This window comes from Rattus rattus, chromosome 2, assembly GCF_011064425.1.
Source record: "Rattus rattus isolate New Zealand chromosome 2, Rrattus_CSIRO_v1, whole genome shotgun sequence".
Taxonomy (NCBI): domain Eukaryota; kingdom Metazoa; phylum Chordata; class Mammalia; order Rodentia; family Muridae; genus Rattus; species Rattus rattus.
In genome coordinates this window covers 188939126-188964293 of record NC_046155.1, presented here as the reverse complement: position 1 = coordinate 188964293, position 25168 = coordinate 188939126, and the positions used below count along the sequence as shown (strand labels likewise).

At 44.9% G+C, this 25168-nt stretch overlaps 1 protein-coding gene across 1 annotated transcript; it reads left to right on the top strand.

Moving 5' to 3' along the window:
* The first annotated feature begins 18504 nt into the window (after positions 1 to 18504).
* On the top strand, positions 18505 to 19031 carry LOC116894629 (small nuclear ribonucleoprotein Sm D3-like). Its single transcript, XM_032896347.1, has one exon. It carries the CDS (start codon positions 18567 to 18569, stop codon positions 18951 to 18953), a length of 387 nt encoding a protein of 128 aa, XP_032752238.1. The 5' UTR covers positions 18505 to 18566; the 3' UTR covers positions 18954 to 19031.
* Positions 19032 to 25168: the final 6137 nt, after the last annotated feature.

The window sequence follows — 25168 nt, the reverse complement described above, 5'->3', positions numbered from 1 at the left end:
AGGCTGCACAGAGAAGGCTGTATGTGTGAAGCAGGGTGTAAGCCAGGACTGGTGGGGGGGGGGAGAGCTGAGAGAACAAGGGAGGCTGTTCCTATGGCAAAACCTGCTTAGTCCAACAAGGAGTAAGGGCAGCTGGTGAGCCTGCTTACTGTACAGTGGGCTAAGCTCTGCTCTTACCCTCTGGGTAAGACACTTGACTGGATGAATCCTAAGAAGAAACCCATAGAGACTGAGAAATGTAGACCTGCATTCTTCAAAATCTACTTTTAATAAGGGTTCTCAAATGTAGTCCACTGTCCAAAGGTAGGGGAGAAAAGATGGTAAGTAGGACAAGAGGATGTGGACCTGTTTAGAAGTAGCTCTTTGGGGGTGATTCCAATCTCTGTCAGGATATCAGCAGTCCAGCCCAGTAGTGTCTCTTCCCTTTGCTGGGACTTTGGGTGTGTCTTCCTAGTCCTATTGTATCTGGAGCCCTTATGATGGGTTTGAGATGATTCTGCCTCTTGAGTGAATGGCCTTCCCTTTGGAATGGAGACAAGCATTGAGTACTCTTCCCTTCTCTGTGAAGACAGCATTTGATAGGTTCCACACAGTGGGCCATAGCTCATCACTCTTGGCCTCCTCCATTAGACTCTAACCCATATCCCATGACCTCCTCCATTAGACTCCTAGCTGCATCCTCTCTTGGAATAATCACTTGTTCTGGACCATGGGCACACAGTCTGTACAATATTCACTGAGCTTCTCAGAGAGGTTCTAATGGTCAGCAGTGCTGGCTTAGGCTACTCCTAAACCTTGAAAACAAGGCTCCTACAGTGCAGGACATACATTTTGGATAACAGTATTTGAAGTACATAGTCAGTGGGTCCTCTAATCCTAGGTGCGTCACAGATATCTAGGAATCCTAGAGGTTCCAGAGAGAAGATGAATCCTTATTAAGAGTCCTTGAAGTTGGTCAGTCTCCAGAGGGGGCAGACAGTCTGATTAGGAATGTTGTCCCAGTGGCAGGAGATACAGGTGTTCTGAATCAGATTGTGGTCACTTTGTTCTGTTTATGCAGTTTTGTGGCCTCTTATATGGGCCAATGACCTTCTTATGAGATAGTTTCTAAGTGTAAATGAACATATTTTAGATAAAATGTAGCCCCCCACCAACTTCAGAGGCAAAGGTTAAGGTCAACTAGCTGGTTGTGGCTTAAACAAGCAACCTGGACCTTGGACTGATGGTGTGGACCCCTAAGTGTCCACTGGGTGCAGATCACTCTTCCTTAACTTGAAAAGTCAATTGCTTAAGGCCCATCAGCACTTTTATCAGTCTTGGTTTTCCGTGGGATTAAAAATAAATTAAGTAGTGGATTTCAGGTACATGGCCTCTAATGCTCTGACAAATTTGTCTTGAAGGAGAGAAACTACCCAATAGAAATGGAAATTGACAAAAAGGCTTCATTGAATCCATCAGTTAATCAACAAGGGTATATTGGCAAGGCGATTAACTCTACCAGGAAGCAATTCTGCTTCACAACTGATCTGCCTCACATCTCAGCAAAGGCGGAAGCCGGTTTTCCTGCTGGACCTCAAGGTTTTGCATCCATGCATTTTGCTGGTCCTGGGAACAGCACAGATGTGCACGATGGTCAATCCACAAAACACTGAGCATCCACTACCCCTGAGTCACGTTGTTCATGCTTTGCAACCCGTCCATTGCACATTCAGAGACACACAAAGACACGGGGCCATCACTGTAACTACCATTTGAGCTGTTAGTTGATCCTTCTTTTTAGCAACAATGGAAGCTACTCTTATCTTCATCTCCTAGGGAATTTTCATCTGTGTTGGCTCATAGATTCTCACAGCAGTGCTGAGCATAGGTTTCAGTATTGTCCTGCTTTATACATGGGAAACTTGAGGTTCAGAAAGATTTTGACTTCCTGGAATATACCTACTAGGGGGCCACACTGTGAATGGATAAGGCCCATGTATAAGTTGTGTACTCTGATTCCAACTATACTGCCCACTCACAACCCTGCAGGGAAAAGCAGACCAATTGGACACAGGACCAATAAGATCATCATAATGGCCCTTCTGCCAAGCGTAAAGCTGGTGAGAAGCTCAAGTCAGCAAGACAAAGGAGAATGCCCACTGACCCCCCCCCCCGCCCCGGACATAGCTATTTAATGCTCTCACAGTCCTGACCATCTGCCCCATACTCCTGCCCAGGAGGAAGCTGAGGCATGGGATCTAGCCACCATGGCCTCTGCTGTCTGATGGTGGTTGGATTCGGTCTGGAAACAGGGTCTTATTCAGCAGAGTCTCTCGGAACTGTCCAGTTGCTGAACAGAGATAAGCGAATCCGGAACAACATAGCATCTTGGGTCCATTTGACTGTTCTCCCCCAGAGAACTGAGATAAGACAAAGAGCTGGGAGGCTGCGGGCCTGGTGGGGGATGGAAGGAAGAAGACCAAGGGTGGGCTCGTGGGGGGAACTTGACATCATGAGTGCAGAGCTGGCTGGAGAGCGCTACAGGAAGTCACTTTAATCTCCAGAATGAGCTCAGAGGTATAGAGGGTGAACATATAACCTCTGTCCATTCATTTAATATATGGCTGTGCATCACTGCTACATCTTAGAAAATGACTATTCATAATGGAAGTCTTGGCAAAGGTTTCTTTCTAATCAGCGAAACAGGGGTTGGAGGACTCGACTGCGGTACCCTCGCCAGAGGCTTTTAATTTACGAGAGATGTTAAATTATGCTGCCTCCAGATAGTCGAATACGGGAAGAAATACAATAAGTCAGAGGGATGTGCTGCTTTTTCTTTCTGTATTTGACAGGCACAGGAAGTGGCCATTAGCCAAGCCTCTGAGAGCATGTCTGAGCAATGTACTATACACACAGCTTCTTAAGTAGTCCCCCAGGCCGAGAAAGAAAGGCTTCGGTGTGTCACAAGTACCCCAGGGACAGAGAGTGTGGACGTGCATGGTCCACAAACAGATGTTTGAGGTGTAGGTAAGACTTGCTTGCTTCAGGTTTCCCTGGGATTGGTCCAGGCTGGTTTCATCTTGCAGAGGTATGCTGAAACTGCTGAAAAATAGTTTGGGGCACAGGAGCAAAGAACTTATAAATATCTCATTTCTTACTTTACTCTTTGCTAGCAAGGGCAGTTCAATACACTAAGGTTTCCTGTCGATCATTTCTGTATGAGGGCTGAGGCAAGCTACCAGTTTGGACAAGACTAACTATTGCCTGCAAGGGATGACCTGCCCCTTAGCTTTCTGAACTTCAGAGCCAACTCGGGTCAGTGTGGAAGCTCCCAGGACTCTCTGGGTCGGGGAATTCACCTGAGCTAAGGGTCTAGGAAGGGCAATGGTAGATGTGTGCTCCTCGCCTCTGTAGCTCATGCATGATCTCAGGGCAGAGGCAATGTGAACCTTTGAGAGATGGACCACCTTTTGATGAAAAGCTAACTGAGACGATATGAGGTGACAGAAGTGGCCCTGAAGGATGATGCCCCAAGCTGAGATGCTACAGCACCTGCCTATCCATCCTACACAGCATGGCTAGCCATTGCTTCCCAAGTTCTTTGATAAGATAATTTTATGCTCATTACCAAAGCATCTGCAAAGACTTTGTGTATCTCTGAATCTTCTTTGCATGTTACCGACAGTTGGGGATCTCTCTAACCCTTGACCTGGCTCTCAGCATAGACAGTCCAGTGTAGTGCATGTGGGATGTAGACCTTGGCATCAGGAATTTTCCCAGCTCCCTAAAGGGCTGGCACTGGCATATCTGCTTAAATGTAAGCTTCTTGTCAAGGTTTTAGATTCTCTATACCTTTCTTCTTACATGCAGTTTCTGCATTGCATAGACTTGCATGTCAGTGTGGTGGGGTAGGCAAAAATGGTTTGTTGCTGTGAAGGCAGCTCCCCCATGCTATGTTGGAGGGACTGCAAGACACAATCCTGACAAGTTCCTGGAAGATAGAAAGGCAGAAATTACAGGAGTGCAGCAACAGTCATGGCTCAGTGGAGAATGGCTTTCTTCACACTTTCCACAAGATTCTTGTAGTCTGGCTGGTTCCTCTCAGTCCTGGAATTTAGAGACCAGTGTGGCTGTTTCAAGATAGCAGTATTTGGCCTGGAATCAGAGCATAGGCACCTCTGGGGCTCTCAGACTCTGTTCTGATGGTTGTCCTGGTTTTGATTCTTCCAGTGGTTGGAAGGTTCTTAACTTTTCTTTCTCAAGTTAACAGTAAATCCCATGGTTGGTCTGAAATCGCCGGTGGTCTCGTGCCTTGAGTCTTGGGTCTGGGAGCCAAGTAGCCCAGGCCTGTACTCATGTTGTCTCGGTCTCAGATTTCTACTTGCTAATTTCTTTCCCCCATTCTGAGCATTTTCTTCTGTCTGCATGTAGAATGGACAAGCTACTCCTTTAAATTCTAAGTCTGAGGAGGAACAGAAGAATCAAGGACCAAGGCATTGAGAGAGGCACAATGGCTTCTCAATGGATAGTCTTTGGCTTTTGTTTGTTTCTTTGTTTTGTAAAATAAAATTTACCTTTAACTGGTGTCAAGAGCGGTGTGGTGTGATGACAACCTGTCTGTGGTAGAAGAGGTCCTGAGGTAAAGGGGCATAAATAGGCAGTTTCTATAGACATTCCTGAGCCCCACCTGGGGCATAAACACTATCACTCAAGGGTGGCATGACTGAGAGATTGGGAAAGAACCTTTGGATGTGGTGTTTTCCCTTATGGAGCAGCTGAGGAGAACTGGAAAAGCCACCTGGAAGAATGTTCCACAGTGAGGTTATCTCACACCAATATGGTCCAGAAAGGTCCAAGAGGTCTATGCATGTGATAAAACTGAGGGGAGCGATCCACTCCTTTGCTGTGAAGAGATCTTGTTTCCCTCATTTTAAAACATCCCTAGCAAAGCTTTATTCTCACTATCAAGAGGAGGGTGCAGCAGTGGTGTTGGTGACCCCTTGGCTCATTTCAAAACTTTGCACTGGACTGTGCAAATTTTTTAATAAACCATTTATTTATAATTTCAAAACAAAGGATTCTGGTTTTTATGTTCTTTCTCCTAATTACCCAAATAGGTAGCAGCCATGTGCTAGGTAAGTATTCATCGAATCTCTATGAAGAAAATCTCTACTTAAAATTTGCTGGAGGGAGTGCTGGATGCTTCTAGACTCTAGAGCCTCAAGGGACACACTTGTGGAGTTGCTATGGGAACATAGTACTTTTGTTGGGACACACAGACCTACCCAGAATGCTTAAATCGACTCAAGAATACAATCTGACAATCTATACCACCAACCATTACATGATAGGAGAATTACAGTAGGGTGTTCTTCACTAACAGCTTAGGGGCTTGTCTTAGATTGTAAGGTTTCACACAGCAGATTCAAGGAAACAACTGCTAAGCACCCTGGCCTGCAGCAGCTGAGGAAGGGACAGCTAGAGCTACACTTTCAACACAATGACAATAACATCAAAACAAATACCCAATATATTGTGATTGTTGTTGTCTTATTGTTTTCTTAACTCTAAAGATTGAGCTATTAGATTTATTATCCCCCAAAGCTCCCAGGAACTAAACCACCCAAAGAATATACATGGATGGGTCCATGGCTCCAGCTACATATGTAGTAGAGATTTGCCTTATCTTGCATCAATGGGAGAGGAGGCCCTTGGTCCTATGGAGGCTTGATATCCCAGTATAGGGGGGATACTAGACGGGTGAGGCAGGAGTGGGGGCCTAGAGGAGCACCCTCATAGAAGCAAAGGGGGGGATGGGATGAGGGTTGCAGAAGGGAGATGGGGAAGGGGGACAACAGTTGAAATGTAAATAAATTAAAACAGCTATTTTTTTAAAAAAAGAATAAATCAAGCAAACTGAGGAACTACATTAACACTCTCTGAACTGAGTATTGTTGTTATTTCAAAACAAAACAAAACAAAAAAAACATGCATTTAGATTGTTTTGTAGTTTCTGTTGGGCTCATAGGGATCATCTGCTATGGAATCAATATCTTTATAATTGCACCCAAGGATATAGTTTAAAGGATGATTAAATAGGTTTTTTTTGACTATGTTATTGTGGAGGGATAACTCTGTCATTTGCCTGTTAGAATATAGTCCTATTGATTAAGGAAGAATTGACCCTAGTTAAAACACTCTTGGGGTCAGAGATTAAAACAAAGTGTTTAGATATATGCATATGTAGAATTTGTCACAATGTTTCTTACTAATATGTACAATTAATATGTATTAAGAATTAAAAATAAGACGTGTTGTATGTTTTGTGTATGAAAAAATACTTGAATTTATTTTTAACTAACATTTGAAAGTTCTGCACAGTGTATTTCGCTCTTATTTTATCTCCATCTCCAGTGAGATTGAAACAGAACAGGAGAGGCCCTTACATATTCATGCACTACTCACAGCAGCCCAGACATGGAATCGGTGAGAACACAGGTGCATGTTATGGAATCTTGTTCATCTGTGAAAAGAATGGAGTTAGACATTTGCAGATAAATGGAGAGAACTAGACATTATATGATAAGCAAGACAAATTCAGAAAGACTAACACTACCTATTTTCTTCCACATGAAATCTAGATTTAAGTCTGTAAATGCCTGTATAGGTGCACACACCAAATGCCATGGAAGTGGACAGCAACTGTGAGACTGGAGGAAGGGGCCTAAAGGCATGTTAGAGAGCACAAGACAAAGTGATGAACTCTGTATGAAGTGAAAACAGGAAGGATTATTTAGACAGAAAGATGAGGAAGAAGGGAAGACAGGTTGGGGTCAAGGGGACGGGGCAAGGCAGTGGAGACCAAATAAGAACAACGAATAATGACTGTTACATTAATTATTATCATTACTCAAACTGTCCTACTGGCAGTGTGTGTTCCTCGCCACCCATCCAATGTTCTCAATTCCTGAAAGGCAGACGCATATTTAATATGCCTTAAACCGCACAATGGCTGGGCACTTCCAAATCTCCCCATGGCTAACACATTCTCCCCTCCAAAATTCCTGAATTATTACCTATAGTTTCCTGGCTGCACAGACCCAAGCCTGTAGCCTTCCTAGGCTGCAATCCCTGCCTTGTCATGTTGGCAGTCTCTCTGTCGGTCCATCCTATACTTCTCAGGCCAGGACTTCTCTTCCCTCTGCAAACAGTGATTCTCCTCTTCCCTTGCATTCCTTGCCCTGAAACCTCAATGCCCTGCCTTTGTCTCCCTGCCCAGCTAGCTATTGGCTGCAGGCAACTTTACTTACCAATTAGAGCCAACTTGGGGCAGGGACCTGCAGCTTCTTACATGCAGACATGTGAATTCCCGTGTAATTTGGGAACCCATAATGTGCAAACATTAAACCAAATCCACTACAAATGACATGTGTGTGAGAAAATGTCATGCACACGTAGCCCATTATTTCATATGCTGACTTAAAAAATCAATAAAATGAATTCATAAAGCAAAAACAACAGGAACACATTCATGGATGAGGAAGGAAGATGAGGGAGGATGCTCACTGATGGAACTGTACCATGGACCACACCGGACAGTTAAATGTGTGCACATTCTCCACAGCCCAAGAAAACCAGCTCTCAGCCACCCATAATCTGTGATTTGTCTTTTTTCAGGCAAATTCCAGGCCTTGTCCTTTGCCAGAAAGCTTGATGTTCTTCCTCCACTCCTCTGAAGTATGCTTCACTTGTTATTTGATACCTGCCAGCCTGCCGTCAGGTTTGGTTTTAGCTCACCACGGTCCTGCCATTGACTTCCAGGTGAAGTTCTAAATTCAGGTGTGACTTTGAACTATTACAGAGCTTCTCAAATGCTCCTCTTCTCTAGATATTCATCTCAGGGGAGTCCAGGGTGCTTGCAACCCCTCTAGGGGCTGAAGTCAGGGCTTATGAAACCAGGTTGAATCTCCTGAGCATACCCTCCTGAGTAGGGAGCACATCAATTGTCAAGGACACCCATTTTCCCTCAGTGGAAAGCTGCCCTGGTCACTTGGGTACCACTGAGGAGTACACTACAGTCACTCAGGTTGCAATGAGTTGACTTATTATAATGACCAGCACCTTAGAGAAAGGAAAATGAATCTGTCTGCAATTCAGAGCCACAGAAGCCCTTAAATGCCAGCATCCACAAAGAGATGATAGGATGGCCAAGTCTTCTTTGTTGAGAAAGTAAGAATGATGTTGGCTGTAACCTTACTGATATCCATGTGCATTCAAGGATTGGACTGGCCCTTCAGCTCACTTCTCAAAGTGTAATGAGCTTCATCCTTTATCATCTTCTTCATTAACAACCATTCTTCCCATTGCTGATGTGACATGCTCTTGAGCATGGCTCTACACATCAAGAAAAGACAGAAGAATCTCTATATGTAAACACAGTTCTTTTTTGCCTCCACCCTCTTTTCCTTTGGACACAGAATGCTTCTGAAAGCTCATGAACTGGGTACAGGTGATACTGGTATCTGGGAGGCAGAGATACAGTGGGTAGGGAGTTATAGAACGTTAAGGCTTTCTGAAGAATCCCTTCCAAATGGCACTAGAACTGATGGAAGGCACTCAAGATGTTTTTTCTTCAAGAGTCTCTTATTCCTGAAGAACAGGGAGGCATAAAAATAAGGCCTCTGTATAAGTTCTTAGGAATGAACATTTGAGTTGGTTTCTAAAAATGCTGCGACCAGCCGTGCATGGACATTCATTCTAACACTTGGTAGGTAGAGCAGGAGGATTGAGAATTCTAGGAGAACCTGGATTATATAGGAGTTCAAGGTCAACTCAGGTACCCAACAAGACTCTGTCTCAGAATTTCCAGATAAAACCAAACCATGAGAGCTAGGAGGTGAGCTGAAGGTTCTGGGCCTGACAGCTGTTGCATTGACACCACAGTTTGAGAGCTGGATGGCTCCTTTTGATGCTTAGATATTGGATCAGAGTGGCTAAGAGGATGACAGTTAATATTGGTTGTCAGCGATGGGAAACGTCCATCCTAAGGTAATCCAGCTGGAGAAACTATGGTTCAGAGGGTTTTCACAGCAATGCTGAAGAATATGGAGGCTCAGTAGAAAACAGGCCAAGGCACAAGCTGAGCCTCCTTTGCCAAAGTGATGAAGAGAATTAGGAGAGTGGCCCAGGACTCCTGGCAAGCGCTGGTCCCTATGGGAAAATCTTCTCAAGTCCCAAGCTTTCCCCAGGTCACTAGAGGTATGTGGGGACATTCCCATCTTTTCTTGGAACTGTTGACATTTTTCCACATTGCAGGGAAACTCGTCTCTGGAGTTAACGGCATTAAGATGTGGCCTGGGCTTTTGGCTGGGAGATCTTCAGTGAGAGCAGATGGCCACAGTGGTATTAAAACTAAAGACTGCAGTAAAGCTTTTAATTGAAAACAATTGGACCCTGCTGGATGGTAATTACCTTGGCTGCTTGCAAATAATATCTTGCCCCGGATGCCATGAGAGGGAAGCTAACGGGAGTGCGAGAGATCTGCCTCGACGTGCATCTAATAAGGACGGGCTCGGCAAAGTCCTTCTCGAGGGAGTCTCCATGACAAAGGGGTTGAGATGAACCCTGAATGATAGGCTTCACTGTAGTGCAAACTATGAGGACAAAGCATCCATTTATAAAACAGCCCGATGGACTCTTGGAGGAAATTGAAATTTTACCTGCCTTCAGGGGCAAAAGAAGATGCTTCTGTCTTTTCTCAAGATAATGGGCCTAATGAAGAAGGCATCATGTGTGGGTGATGGACAGATAGGTGTTTGTGCTCTGAATGATGGCCATGCCTGAGAACCACTTTATAACCATAAGGCTAGTCTCCATTTTTTTCGGAAGCTTTCACCTCTTGACACTGCCAAGGGCTCAGGGGACATTGAAATATAGACAAGCACTGCCCAGGGCAGGGATAAAATAATACTGTGAAGAATTCAGTCCTGGAGTGAGGTGCTGAATAGATGTTGGCCACAGGCAGCCTCATGGCAGAACACTGGGTTGGAGATCCTGGGTAGGAAGGGGCGGGGAAGGCACCAGGAATCCTTGGCTTGGTAATTCTCAGAAATTATACCCAAGGAGGTCAGGGAGATAAGAAGAAAAACATGTGAGAGAGGAAAACTCTTGATGGCCTTCACATGCATGTGCCTGAGTGTATACACCTGCTCACACATGTGTGCACACTACCTTCCCCTCCCCCCCCCCGCCCAGCACACAAAATCACATTTTGGTTTACTCTGGGTTGTAGACTCTTTTTGGTTCATGCTCCAAGGAAGGGATGCTATTTCCACCACCTTTGGGAGCCCGTAAGTTGTGAGTTAGGAGCCTATCCATGCTTCGTCATGACCTAATCCTTTTCACTGGAAGACCTGGATCCAGAGTGCAATGGAGCCCACAGCTGACCTGGTATGGGTAAGTGTTGTGTGTAGGACACACCCTCTCCTGTCTAAACAAGTCCTTGGCAGAACTTGTACCTTCATGGGCGGACCCTAAGGGAGATGGAAATACATGTGCGGAGTATGAAAACCCAAGGTTATGGTGTGAATCTGAGTATCAGCCCCATGGTCACTAGAGCCTGTGAGGTTTGTGGTCTGGAGTCAGAGCCCTAGAAGCTTTGGATGACCACCTTCCACGAAGAAAAGCAGTGGGGTGCCATCACTGTGTCTCCAAGACTGTCCTGGCTCTGTGGTCTGACTAGGCCATGAAAGGTTTCCATGTTGGAAACTTAATCCCAAATGCAGCAGTTGCAAGAGGAACGCCAATAAATGATCAGGTCATGAGGGTTCCCCCCACTTTTGTGATTAGACTAATGTCCTCATATTTAGACCTCATTAGTCCCTAACAGAGTCACCTTGTCATAAAAGCAAGTTGAGCCAACTGCTGGCTTCCTTGGTCTCTCTTACACATCCAACTTCAGCCTGAATGACACAGCACAAAGGCCTTGATGTTGGATGTCCCATGTCCTGGAACCATAAGAAATAAATTTCTTTTCCTTACCAATGACCTACTCCATGATGATGGACTATTGTAACACAATGGGCTAAGATGTGTAGGAAAATGTAAAATATGTAATTTAGCTTCAAAAATAATGTCATAGCTTATCGAGCAAAGTTAAAGCACACATGTCTAGACATACATACACACATCACACAGCTATATGCATAGACACAAAAATCCAACACAACACACACACACACACACACACACACACACACACACACACACACACACTGTGGCCTAAGCCATAAAAGAGAACCATACACTGAAGGTTTAAATGTGCTGTCTCCTGCTCGGGATGTTAGCTGTTTTGTGGTCTGAGTTACCCACTGTCTTGGTGGCCAACACCTTGCTACTTGTTCTGGCTGGTAAGCCATTAAGGACTTAATGTCTTTGGATTTCTCTGTTCTGGATATTTTTCTTTTCTTTCGTTTTTGAAACGGGACATCATAGAGCCCAGGCTGTCCTCGAACTCACTTAAGCAGCCAAGGATGACCCTCAACTTGTGATTGATTCTCTTCTCTCCACTTCCTAAGAATTGAGATTCCAGGTGTGTGGTAACGCATGCTGTTTAGGTAATGGTGTGATGAGTCCAGGGCTCGGTGTGTACTGGGCAAGCTCCTCATCAGCTAGTCTTCATTCATACTCTGATTTTGCTTCGATGATCTGAGCAGATAGCTGTTGGGTTCTACAGGCAACTCATGGGCAGCTCAGACAACATTCTTTCTCTTGTCTAGTGCTCTGTGGCTCCTTGTGGTCCCCATGCAGGGCACTATTCTCTTTACCTATTTCTCTATCTCTCTATCTCTCTCAAGGAAAGGCAGATATGAGGGCAGGCCCATACAGCTCATCAAATTCTTTCTCTTCCAAAGGGCAAAATCCGCTCTACTCACCTACCAGAGAGCTGGCCTTGCCTGGTTACCAATGTCTCCTCTCTGAGACCTGAGTAGTGTCCTCCAGGGCTCTGTAATCTTTCTTTCCATCGACACAGAATTCCTATCAGCACCCCTCCCCCTTATTCGCTACAGGATCTTAGGATGTCTGTCTCATCCCCCTTTCTGTGGCATCTGATTGAATGTTTGAACACAGAGTTATATTCCTCAGGACATGCTTGCCAATCCTTGTATACCAGAGAACACAGAATCTTCACTATCTTACATCCACTTTTACATCTGACTATGCCCTTTTCAGGACTCAGACTGCAGAACTGCTAAGCCATTGGGTATCAGAACGAAGGTTATGACTACAATGTGGAAATCCTTTCTAATGTGGTGCGGCTGAAATTCCTGGTACAGATAAAACGATTTCTAAGTTAGTGAGCCATGCTTCCTCCCCTCCCTCTCCTGTCTTTTCTCCTCTCCTCTCTTCCCCTCCTGTTCTCTTATTTCTTTTTCTCACTTCCTTTCTTCTCATGTCTTTGCCGCCCACCCCACCCAATCCTCCTACAATTTCAATATCCCTCTTTCCTCCTTTCAGTTTTCCACTCCCCCTTCCTTTTGGCCATAGCAGTTGTTACTGGAGCATCCCTGACTTGCCTCATGGTGCTAAAGGGTGGTTTTTGTTTGTTTGTTTGTTTTTATTGTTGTTTTTTGTTGTTGTTTAGTTTTGTTTTTTTAACCAGATGTGAGGCAGCTCATGCTACGTGGAGAATCTCTAACCACAGAAGTTGCAGGGACTGAAGAAGAATGCCTGGGATTAGTAGCAATCCTGTGAGGTACAGTGAGGCATGCTTTCCTCTCATGTGGGTTAAATAGTGACATAGAATGGTCTTAGGGTCTCGTGGCAGAACCTATTATGTAGGCCTTGGGGAGAGGATTCTGATCTGGTCTCAGAAGGCTTGGCCTCATCCTATGTGGTCCCAGAGGAAACCAGTCTGTTCATCCTATTTAGTGCTGAGCATTTCTGTTTAGGTGACAGTGGCAGAATGTGGGACTAAAGGATATGATACACTTCCCAATACTGGCTTTCCTTCAGGAGACAAGGAGAAGCAAGTTAGCTTGAAATATCCCATAATGTTTCATGAGCAGTTAAGATAACTATTTGCTGTTTGTATTGCGTTCTGTAATTGTACAGTATAATTGCTTCTTGTAGGCCCACGGTGTCTGCTCTATAGCACTCTATTTTATAGGTATTTGGAGGTGTATATTTTATTGATTTGGCATCTATTCAGCAGTAAATGTGCTGGATTGATGGGTGTGGGAGTAACATGAAGGTGCTTGGTGCATCGATTTGGAATCGGTGAAGGGCCTCCCTGCAGTTCTGTATGCGTGTGTTACTAGACTGTAAGCAATGTTAACAGTAAAGAGAATCTTTAGAGTAAGCACATGTCCCAAATGATGAAGGGTTTGATGTTTGCTCTCTCAAGAGACAGCCTGTGGGTGGGTAGGCCAAGGGAAACTATACCTGATGGATTGCCTTCTCGAAGGACTGTGCTTGTTTCCCGGGTTTCTTTAGTTCCTGTCTGGTCGCTGTGACTTATAACAACTTGCAATAAGTAAACACCGTGACTTATAGCAACTTGAGGGGAATAGGGTTTACTTCAGCCTACAAGTTACAGTCCATTATAGTTGCCATCCAATGAAGCCAGAGCAAAGGCTTGAAACAGAAACCAAAGATGAATGCTACTCACAGGCCTTCAGGCTCAGGCTCAGCTGCTGCTGCTGCTTCTTCTTCTTCTTCTTCTTCTTCTTCTTCTTCTTCTTCTTCTTCTTCTTCTTCTTCTTCTTCTTCTTCTTCTTCTTCTTCTTCTTCCTCCTCCTCCTCCTCCTCCTCCTCCTCCTCCTCCTCCTCTTCCTCCTCTTCCTCCTCCTCTTCCCTCCTCCTCTTCCTCTTCCTTTCTCATCCTCCTCTTCCTCCTCCTCTTCCTCCTCCTTCTCCTCTTCCTCCTCCTCCACCCACTTCTCCTCCTTCACTTGTTCCTCCTCCTCCTCCTCCACCTCCTTTACCTCCTCCTTCTCCCTTCTCCTCCTCCTCCTCCCCCCTCCCTTCTCCTGTCTTCCTCCTCTTTCTCACTCTTTCTTACTCTACCTAAGCCCATGTACCTAGGGACGGCACCTCCCACAATGCCATCTACACTAATTAGCAGTCAAGAACAGGTTCCATGGACATGACCACTGGCCAGTCTAATAGGGGCAATTCCTCAATCGAGGTGTGTGCAATTAAAAACCAAATTATCATACACATTTGCCCAAGGCTTGCACTTGCAATGTTGATTTTGGCTGCTTAGATGGGTCTGGGGAGGTTGATTTAGAAACTTATAGAAACAAATGCAGATAGATGATGTACTTCCTCCACTTTTATTTTCCTTGAACAAAAAATGGAATAATTCATATATTTACTGACCACACCCTTCTTGGAAGGTGTTGGGTTGGCCATTGGCTCAGGCAGGAAGGAACCTGCTGTGCAGGTATGAAGACCTGAGTTTGTATTAGAGAAATCATGGTGAAAATATTACAACGGTATGCGCCTGCCTGTTACTCCAACACTTGTCAGTGGGGAGGAGAGAGATGTCGTAGGGGAAGTGGGAAGGAAAGACAGATAGATCCCTAAAACTCATTGGACAGATAGTGTAGCCAAATTGATGAGCTTCAGTTTTAGTGCGAGACCCTCTTCAAAAACTAAAGGCCAAGAGCAATTAAGGAAAGAGATTCGATATCAACCTCTGGCCTCCACATGCATGCATATAAGCACAATAGGCACACTAATGATTATATATCACAATACAACAAATACACCTCCCCACATCCATATTTAGTTCACTTTCCCAACATTAGATTGGATTATCATTCTTTAAATGCTTAATGCTTATAGTTATTTATATATTCTCAATACAAAACCACTGTTGTATTAATAGTAAGCGAAGATTCTTCACACATTTTGCAAGCTGTCTCTTTACCATGGCAATTGTGTCCTTCAACACAGCACACAGTACTGGTAGCTACCCACTTGTGTTTACTATGGCACTGTGCACAAAGGCCTGGTGTGGATCAGCTTAGGTGCCTGCACACTGAAAAATGGTTAGGAAAATGTGGTATGTCTATACAATGGAGTACTACTCAGCCATAATAAGAGTAAAATCATGCTGTGTGATGGAAAATGGGTCACATAGAAAATTAAAATGTTACATTGGGCTCAAAAAGACAAACACCACATCTGTGTCCTCATATGCAGAATATTTTAAAGTGACATGAAATAGAAGGGGGACAATGAGGGAAGGGAGAGTACAGAGAATCAGGGAGCACTCCTTGCTCAAAGCACATTACACATATTCTTGGAACACATGGTCCTGTACAGTTTGCATATTGGTGAAAAAGAAGGGACATTAATAGTGGGATGTTCTGGTTGCTTCTCAGAAACATCACCCACTAGGTAGAGGTGCTTATGAGTTTTCTCACTGGGTCCTTGCTAGAGATCTCCCTTTTGTCCATCCTGTCTGCCTTCATTTTTTTAGGCTTTTAATTGAACCCCCCCCCCCGGCCTAATCTGCATATGCAAACAGGACTAGCTTTAGACACTCTTCCTTGGACTCATTCGTTTTCTTTCCTTCTTCCTAGTTTTTTTGTTTGTTCCTTTGTTTGTTTTTCTGCATTCCGTGGTGACGGCCAGAGATTGCCTGTAGGTGAGTGAATGATTCTGGCACTGAATGGCAAGAAGAGACTCTGAACATGGAGTGGAGGCTGTTTCCTGAGGTGGCATTAACCTCTGAGGGTAACAGAGGACCGCAGAATCCAGTAATTCTTGAGTTTTAGAAATTGTCTCCGCACTTTGACTTGTTGCGGAAAAATCAAAGCGGGGGGGGGGGGAGAGATGTAGGAGTAGGGAAGGGAAGATGGATGAGAGACCATGTGGGAAAGTAGGTCCAGCCTTTCTTGGGCCTGGCAAGCTTACAAATGGATCTGAGCCTGAGAACAGCCGCAAGAGCCTGGCGTAGTTCATGCTGGTTAAAGTAGCTGGCTGGAGTAGCCAGGACACATTATTCACAGCTCTCTGTAATGTGAATAATTTACTCCTTTCCCTCAGATAGAATGAAAGCAGGAAAGCCTTTGGGACTCTTTGGATAAAGTGCTCTGCAAACATGTCAGATGAGTTTGGGTTTTATTGTGGAGGAGCCTGGTTAGGATGGGAATGGGAGTTAAGTTAAACGCAAGGATTTATTACCTGAGGGAGCGGCTTTTAACATAATTATTTTAAGGAAACAAATAGGTGATAAAAGAGTGGAAATCATATGCACATCATAAATTGTATTTTAATGTGGTTCTGTTTTGACTGCAGGTGCGACTGACTCACTTTTTGTAAATAATTAATGCTGCGTGAGTAAGCTTGTAAAACCCCATGTTCTCACCCAAATGCAACGGGTTTTACACATGGGCTCTTGCTACACCTGGGGTGACCAGCTCTCACAGGTGTGCACAGCGAGCTCACCCACTCAGTGGAAAAGTAGCTTTTGTGTGTGAGCCATGGAAGTTGCTATCTGTCTGTCTATCTGTCTGTCTGTATTTTCGTCATTCACTGGGTGAGGTAGAAAGGAGGACATTGGTAAAGGAAGAAGTAGAAAGAGAACTGGAGACTTGACAGGGGAGTTGGGGCTTTATGGTGTAGCGTTTGGTCTTCCAGCATCCTAATTCTTAGGATGTGATGTGGAGTGGGTTGGCCTGATGCTGCTTGTATTCTAATGTTAATACTGGTTCCCTAAGACCTGGTTGCCCCAGAGATGAGAGAGTCCAAATGTAGACCCAAGTGACACTATATGACCTTGCCCCCAAGTTATCTCTGATTGGTGAATAAAGACGCTGACAGCTAATAGCTGGGAAGAAGAGACATAGGTGAGTTTTTGGGTTCCTGGGCCTCGGGGTTGGAGGAGAACTATGAGGGGGAGAAGAAGGGAAGGACCAAGAGAAAGTTGCCATGGGTTAGGAGTCAAGAAATCATGGCCCTGAGGGCTGGCCAATTGGAGTTAAGAGCAGCCCAAATGAAACATAGTAAGTAATAACTCAGGGTCATTGATGGGAAAGTAGATCCTAATAGCATGGAGGGTAGCTATCTGCCTGTGTCTAGTGCTGATTAAGGTTTTATTATAAATATAAAGGTTGTATGTGTGTCTTTTATCTGGGAACTATATGGTAGAAATCCTGGATTGGGATTAAAAATTTCTGCAATAGTGCTGTTCAAATTAAACAGTGTTCCCAGTGTGACTGTTGTCACAGGCACCCAGGAGTCTCATGGAAGCACCGTTATACAGTTGAGTGGGATCAGAAAGTGACTTTGAGCTGTCAGACCTCTGAGTATCCTTGGAAAATTGCTTTATGCTTAGGCCAATGCCATCCAAAAGGGTGGTGGTCTTCAAAAGAAGGAAATGAGCAAGGTCGAAATAAAAAGTTACAGATGGAGATGCCTTGGCATGAGGTTAGCAGAAATGTGGCAGAGTGATAAGTGTGCAACTGATTATAGAGTGTTTTTGGATACTAGTTCTTTTCTTTTCTTTTTTTTTTTTTTTTTTTCAGAGCTGGGGACGGAACCCAGGGCCTTGCGCTTGCTAGGCAAGCGCTCTACCACTGAGCTAAATCCCCAACCCCTGGATACTAGTTCTTAACTGTGGACTTCAGACCTGGGAGAGCCATGGATTAAAGTGGAGGACATTTTGGTAAACTGACTCTACTTTTGGGCTTCTCCCAGTTTTGTTGTTGTTGTTGTTGTTGTTGTTATTGTTGTTGTTGTTATTGTTGTTGTTATGAAGTGGGTTTATGATTTACTACTACATATTATATATCATATAACATTCATGGTTTCATATTTATTGAAAGTTAATATTTACTTATTTATATTTTATGTAGTCTACATTTTTATAGATAGTTTATATTTTATGTAATAGTATTTGCTCATTGTTAATTTGTGAACTTCTGTCTTATAGTAATTTCCTCAAAAAACATAATGTATTTAACAAAATTTAAAACTTTAAAATGCCATGTGCATGTGCGTTCCAGGGGACCAAACTTGGGTTCTCATGATTGCAAGGCAAATGCTCTACTGACTGAGTCATCTCCTGTCCCCTAGAAGGCTTTAATGCTAATAATCAATACTGTTTTCTCCAATGTTTATATAGATATATATCATATATATCAATATATATCATACACACACACACAAACATATATGCATGACTGGACACCATGAACACATGTAAGAGCCTGAATTCGTTTGAGAATTCATAGAGAACGGCACAGTTTGGATGCTTCATATGGGATGACAACAGGAGGGCCTTAGTGTCTACATATGCACTTGGCTTTAGCAGAGAGGAGTGTTGTCATGAATCTACAGAAGGACAGTTTGATCCCTGAAACCAACATGGCGGGTGGGGAGAATGGACTCCTGAAAGTTGTTCTCCGATCTCCACACAACTGCTGTGGCAAGCACATGCTCCCCACAAATATATATATATATATATATATATATATATACAGGACCTGTCACCTTAAGCTTTCACCTTCTAACGTTTGTGCCGGGACCGGAAAAAAAAAAAGCCTGCGGTTAGTTGGAAGTGTCCTGCCAAGATGTCTATCAGTGTGCCAATTAAAGTCCTGCATGAAGTGGAAGGCCACATAGTGACATGTGAGACCAGCACTGGTGGAGTATACTGGGGGAAGCTCATTGAAGCAGAGGACAACGTGAACTACCAGATTTCCAACATCACAGTCACAGTCACATACAGAGATGGCCAAGTGGCACAGCTGGAACAAGTGTGCATACGTGGCAGCAAGATCCGGTTTCTGATTTTGCCTGACATGCTGAAAAATGCACCCATGTCAAACAGCATGAAAAATAAAAACCAAGCCTCAGGGGCTGGCCAAGGAAAAGCTGCTATCCTGAAGGCCCAAGTGGCTGCCAGAGGAAGAGGACGTGGAACGGGGCGTGGAAACATCTTCCAGAAGCGAAGATAATATTCTCCATTGAAGAGAACTTTGTCCTTTCTTCTCTTAGGTTTTTGGGTTTTTTTTGGGGGGGGGTTATATGTGCATATGTCCTAGGTTTTAATATTTCTCTTTGTATTGGAGAAACTATTAAGCTAAATAAAATTTGGTTTTGTGGTTAAAAAAAAAAACAAAACAAAAACCAGAATCAGTACTCTGTGTGCATGCATGTGTGTGTGTGTGTGTGTGTGTGTGTGTGTGTGTGTGTGTGTGTGTACGTACCCATATTTTCTTTGCATCTGAGATTCCCTGATCGTCTTGAATGTGAGGATTAATGTAAACGTTCCAAGCTAATATCTCTTCATTGCTGTGTTTACCTTCACACACTTCCCGGAAGTTCTGCTGCCTCTCGGTCCTTCTCAGGATTCCCAGTGTCTACCATTTCCTTTCTTCCTTAATACTGAAATCTACCCCTCAGCTCACAAGTGCTCTCTTCCGTGAAGAAGTCTATCATACGGTTCTCACTCAGGCCTGACTTTTGCATCAAGCGGCTGAGGTCCTTTCCATCTTTGAATACATGCCCGCATTTTGTCTTTTGCTCTTGGTAACTCTAACTACTGCCCTGCGGTTCTGCTTTTGATGTTATGGCTTCTGTCAAGTTTTATGCATGTCAGTTTTTATTCTTGCGTATCTTTCCTGATTTTTTTTTTAAGTTGTGAAATATATTCTTGAATTTATATTGAGAAATTATTTGAGATCCGAGTGTAAGGCTCTCAGCTAGGGCTTGTAGATGCAAGGACCAGAATTAAAGGGGCTGCATAGTGGTGTGAGCCACGACTCTAAACACAGTGAGGACCAATGTCTACTTAGACATCCTTATGAGTCCCCCACCCCCTTCTTAGGACCAATAGGAAGCATCAGCAAGATGGCTCAGTGTGTAAGACGCTGGTTGTCAAGCCTGATGACTCGATTCTGATCCCTAAAACCAACATGGCCGATGGGAAGAATGGACTCCTGAAAGTTGTTCTCTGACCTCTGCGCACCTGCTGTGGCAAACACATGCTCCCCCGCAAATAAATAAATGTTAAAAAAAAAGAAAGAAAACCAGAATCAATACTAAGACTCCTCAGACGCTCTCTTTCGTGAGGCTCTTATTTCCCGAGGGTCCTGTGTTCATTATGTGGTGGTCTCTGAGCCACCTTACATAAATCTGTGGCTTGGCCCTCCGTTTTTCCTATCCCGCCTGGACATTGCCAGACACCATGTCTGGAAGCCTGCGCTGCTACTCCTTACTGTTCACGGATGTCTTCACTTTCAAATGTCAGCATTTCCTCGAACGTCTTGCAAGGTTAACCATAAGAGTTAAAAGTGATTTTTTTTCTATATTAGTTTTAATTGTTTTTTATTGGGAAGCTTTTGACAAATGTCATTGGTTATGTTACTGAAAATGGGAGGTCCGTTTATTGACAGTTAGGGGCATCTGGCCTGACTAGTCTGACTGCAATTTCCCTAGAGCATCCATGACCGGTGCCCTCAGGATGGCACACCCATGAGCACATGCAAGACGGTGAATTCAGGCTAGAGAACGCCATGGGTTGGGTGCTTTAGATGAGATGACAGCAGGTCTTAGGGTCTAGGGATTGCTTGTTTCCTCAGTGCTAACTCTACTCTGAGAAAGCAGGCCGGTCAGCAGAGACAAGCATAATCAAGGATCTGTAGAAATCTTTTCCATAGATCTGTAGAAATCTTTGCTACACCAGGCATTGCCATTGGAAAGTACGCCATCATTTGAAAAGCAAAATTTCAAGTCTTGCTGTAGGCAAGGTTGTGTGAAGTTGACAAAAAATTGACATGGGATTCTTCAGCTCTCACAGGAAGCCCTTGAAGGAGATGCTGCTAACACGCGCTGGGCACAAAGTCTGCAGGGTCTGAGAGACAGTCAGTTTCAATCCACCAAGCGGGTGTTCAGAACTGCTGACTAAGCATACTCTAGGGGAGTTGGCAAAACCAAGCCTCTTTCTGATTGTGCTGAACTTGAAAATAAGGTGAGTGCAGCATGCTCTGCTGGGACTCCCTGGCCACCCAAGTCTAGTGTGACTTTACATAATAATGACTCAAAATGCTACTACATGAGAACTAAATGATGGCTGATTTTTAATCCATTCATAGGTTTATTAAGTTAATTCTGCATAAACCCTTGGCCCAATGGCCTTGATCCCTGTGAGACACTGGTTTCTGTTTAAAATGGACCCTTTTGTTCTGCTTTTTCTCCTGTGCCAGTTCAACTTTCTCTTCCCAAGTGACCAGTAGCCCGGTTTGTGCAGAGTTTTGCATCCTTCAGTCTAGGGAGAGGTGTCCGGAGCAGAGGTGACAGCACCCACCACACAGGCCGTAGGTCTCCTTTGTATGTGGACCAGATTCCGCTCACCCTTTACTCTGTGCTCCATACTGGGTGTGGTAGCCCATTTCCATTATGGGTTTGACTGTCCTTGGAGTCACCTAGGAGACACACCTCTGAGTATGCCTGAGGGTGTATCTAGAGAGGATGAACAGAGGAGGGAAGACTTCCTGGTGCTGGAAGTGGCAACACCATTCTATGAGCCATGGTCCCAGACTCAGTGAATATGAGGAAAGGAAGAAAGCTGTAGGCAACAGAACAGCTTTCTCTCTGTATTTCCTCCTCTGCTGATAATGAGACAGCTCCTGCTGCCCACAGCGAAGAGCCACTCCTGACTTCCTCATTGTGAAGGACTGGGCCCTCAAATCATGATCCAGAATAAACCTGCCACTTGTAGGGGGGTCCTGTGTCTGCACTGTCATTGTAGGTGGGAGGCGGGATGCGGGAGTTGACTGCGCTTACCACTCACCATCGCTGGCCAGGTGTTGGGCTGTAGGGAAGCCCTGGGACACTGCTCTGGGAGCGAGAAAGCACATTCTGAGGCTTGAGACAGCTGGAGCTGGCTCCGGGGACCCCAGGCCTGAGATGAGGCCAGGACCGCAGAAGCTGCAGAGGAATTGAGAACGGAGTACGAAGGCTGGATCTAGCTCAGGGCCAAGGGGGAAAAGAGAGGGGAGCTCTGGCTGGTCCCACAAGGAAATCCTTGGCTTGTTGGCTGCAGGCTTGGGCTTGGGCTGGGTGTTGGCCATGCGCTGCGAGCACAGAGAGACTTTCAACGAGAGATTAGACAGTGACTCTGTAGTGGAAGGCCCTCTCCATGACTCACCACAGCGGATTCCGATGAAAAGAGGCAGTCCATGGAAGGCATTTATTGTCATGGTGTAAAGTGGATGTGTAGAACCAGTTCGCAGGGTGGGTCTGAGACTAAATTCCTTTTGCAGGGAGGAGTGTCTGGGAAGGAAAGTTCATTGGCTAAGCCTCCAGGCCTTTCCGTATCTCATTAAAATGGAGATCTGTCTTGAGCCTCCTATGGTCACATCCTCTACCTGTGGAAGGGCTTGGGGAATTGCCCTATGTGGCTGATGGCCACAAATCCATGGAGGGCTACGGCTAGTGACAGGGGCCTGGTGCCCGGGAGTCAAGCAAAAGGCCCACCTTCCCAGGGTCACTGGGGTTTCTAGCCATAGCTCAGCCAGGAACCAGGCTGCCTTTCACGGTCTTACATGTCTTGGCAGGTATTTTTCCATAGTACCAAGAAAAGTAATTAGCTCAGCGGTCGTGTCTGACCTGAATCTGAAATCCTTCCGATGGTTTTCTGGGATTATTCCTCCCACATGGCGTCAGCCTGTCCCACTGGTCCATTAGTCCTGTGTGTGATTACAGACCCGCCTGGACACCTGGGCAGTCTCGGCTGGTCTGTCCTGTGGTTGGCAGGCTGAGGCAATGGAAGAATCTTCTCTTCTCTGCAGGTGGGTAGACCGCTAACCGCTAGTCAAGATTTAAGTTGAGAATGGAGTCTTCAAATTGGGCAGGCACGTGCACAATATCCTGGCCTTTTCTGAGCAAGTGGCAGAGTGGCTGTATCAGCCCTTGTGTGTTGCTGTTACTGGGGGAGCACATATACACTGTGTATGTGTATGTGTGCATGTGTGTATGCGTGTGTGTGTGTGTGTGTGTGTGTGTGTTGTGCTTGAGCGCACATGCATGTTCACATGTGGGGGGAGGGGAAAGGCATGATGTGTAGTGTGTATACATATATACATATGAATACTTAGCATGGCCGTGAATGCCATGACAACCCCTGGTACCATGTCGGAGACAGGGCCTCTTGTTTCCTGACACATATGCTGGCTATCTGGTCTTTGAGCTTCTGAGGTTCCCCTATCTCCACCTCCCATCTTGCTGTAGTGGCGCTGGGATTGCCAGCGGCACCTTCGTCATACACACCAAGCTTTCACTCTAGTTCTGAGGATTTGAACTCAGGTCCCCAAGCTCACGTGCAAAGTTCTTCCTCATTTATTCTTTTCCCTATCCCAGATGCTTCTGTTCCTCTCTTAAAGAAGTGTGAAAAGGCTTCTTTGTGGAGAAATACACAGCCTTGGGCCAGCGAGCTGGCATCTCTAGCCAGATCTATCCTTCCTGAGAGCGACTTGTCCTTTAGGACCTCGCTAATAAAAAAGCATAATTGTTCTGTCCCCATGAGTTTGTTCTGAAAACCCCCAGGAACTACTACTTAGAATGTTTGTAGCCAATGGCTATTAACTATTTATTAATTTAAATTGTACCACGTACAAAACTCATATTCACAAAACTCATTATGAATGAGTTGCTTTTGGAGTTTCAGATGCACAGTTCCATGGACAGATGCAAACAGGCAAATGTGTGTGAGAAGAAACTGACTCAAGGAGCACTCAGCACAAGTGTGTGAGGAGGACTCTTTCTCAAGGAGCACTCGGCACCATTAAGCTCTTCTCAAATGTCAGAGGCCAATATTGGCATAGGGAACGTGAAGCTAGTATTTGCTGGGACTAGAGGATTCTACATTATTCATGAAGGCTTTGCACTCCTGAATCCTTTAATGCCACCACATCTCTTGTACAAAAGGCAAAGCCAGTGCTTTCTAGTTACACAATTTGTAAAATAAGATCCTTCGGCTGTGCGAGCATGGTAGAGCTATTTTTTTCTTTTTTTCCTTTCTTCTTCTTTTCATTTATGAAATGAACCAGCCGTGGTGTCCCTTGCTCCAATAACATTGGCCCTTGGAAGAAATGAAACTCAATGGTCAACACTACAAATAGAGGATTTGTTTTAATCTCCAGGCATGCTGTGTGGTTGAGTGGTCATCCAGTTTGGGGATCTGTATACAAACACAAAGGCTCGGGGAGGTAAACAGTGAAGTGACACTGTCCAGTGTCTGGAGATGAAGACTCCCAGGGGCCGGTTTTCTTACGGGGTCAAGCTCTGGGCTTTGACGTCATTTGCCTGTGCAGCACCTTCCTGTCCTTTTCTGCCCTGCTCCTTTCTACCTACCCAATCCTGCCCATTTGCTTATTAGCACAGAGGTCACCACTTCTAAGACCTTCACAGACTGACAGGAGGAAGCCACCTCCCTTTTCTTCACAAGCCTTTCCTTCCCCCCTTCTCTTCCCTTTCCCCTTCCCCTTCCCCATCCTCTCCCCTCCCCTTCCTTTTCTTCTTCCTCCTCCCCTCTTCTCTTTCCCTCCCTGTCCCCTTCCCCCACCCCTTCCCTTGGTCTTCCTCTTCCTCTCTCTTTCCCCCCCTCTTCCCCTCCCTTCCCCTTCCTTTCCTTCTCAAGATGGGGATTTTAATGTGTTGCTCAGACTAGCTTTGAATTCTTGGGCTTAACATTCTCCTGTCTCAGTCTCCAGAGCAGTTGGGATGCCAGGAAGATATCAACATTCCTGGTCCACCTACACTTTAATCAATGATGTTGTATTGCTCTCATTTAATACACTATCTCTGTGTGCTCATATTTTCTACCTGAACAGAAATCGTGTTTACACTCTAAATCCCCATGCTGCCATGAACAATACGTGCTAAATAAGTGCTCATTCAAGTACTTGTTCAGACTCTTAATTCCTGGCTCTGCTACTGACTGGCTAACTGAAAGACTTAGGAACCTCAAGGACTCACCCAAGTCCCCCATCCCATCACAATCACAAGCACAACCAGTACCACAATAGTGGTGATAGATAACACCTTCTACTACTCATTACACTTCCATGTCATTTTGAGCATTTTATATTCATTGCTGAGTTTAGTCCTTCCCACATTTCTCTAAAGCAGTGTCTTTGGAGATAAGTATCAGTATTGCCACTGCATCTTT

What these genes read in the sequence shown, in the direction of transcription:
- LOC116894629 (XM_032896347.1), top strand. Translation starts at nt 18,567, where the DNA reads ATGTCTATCAGTGTGCCAATTAAAGTCCTGCATGAAGTGGAAGGCCAC.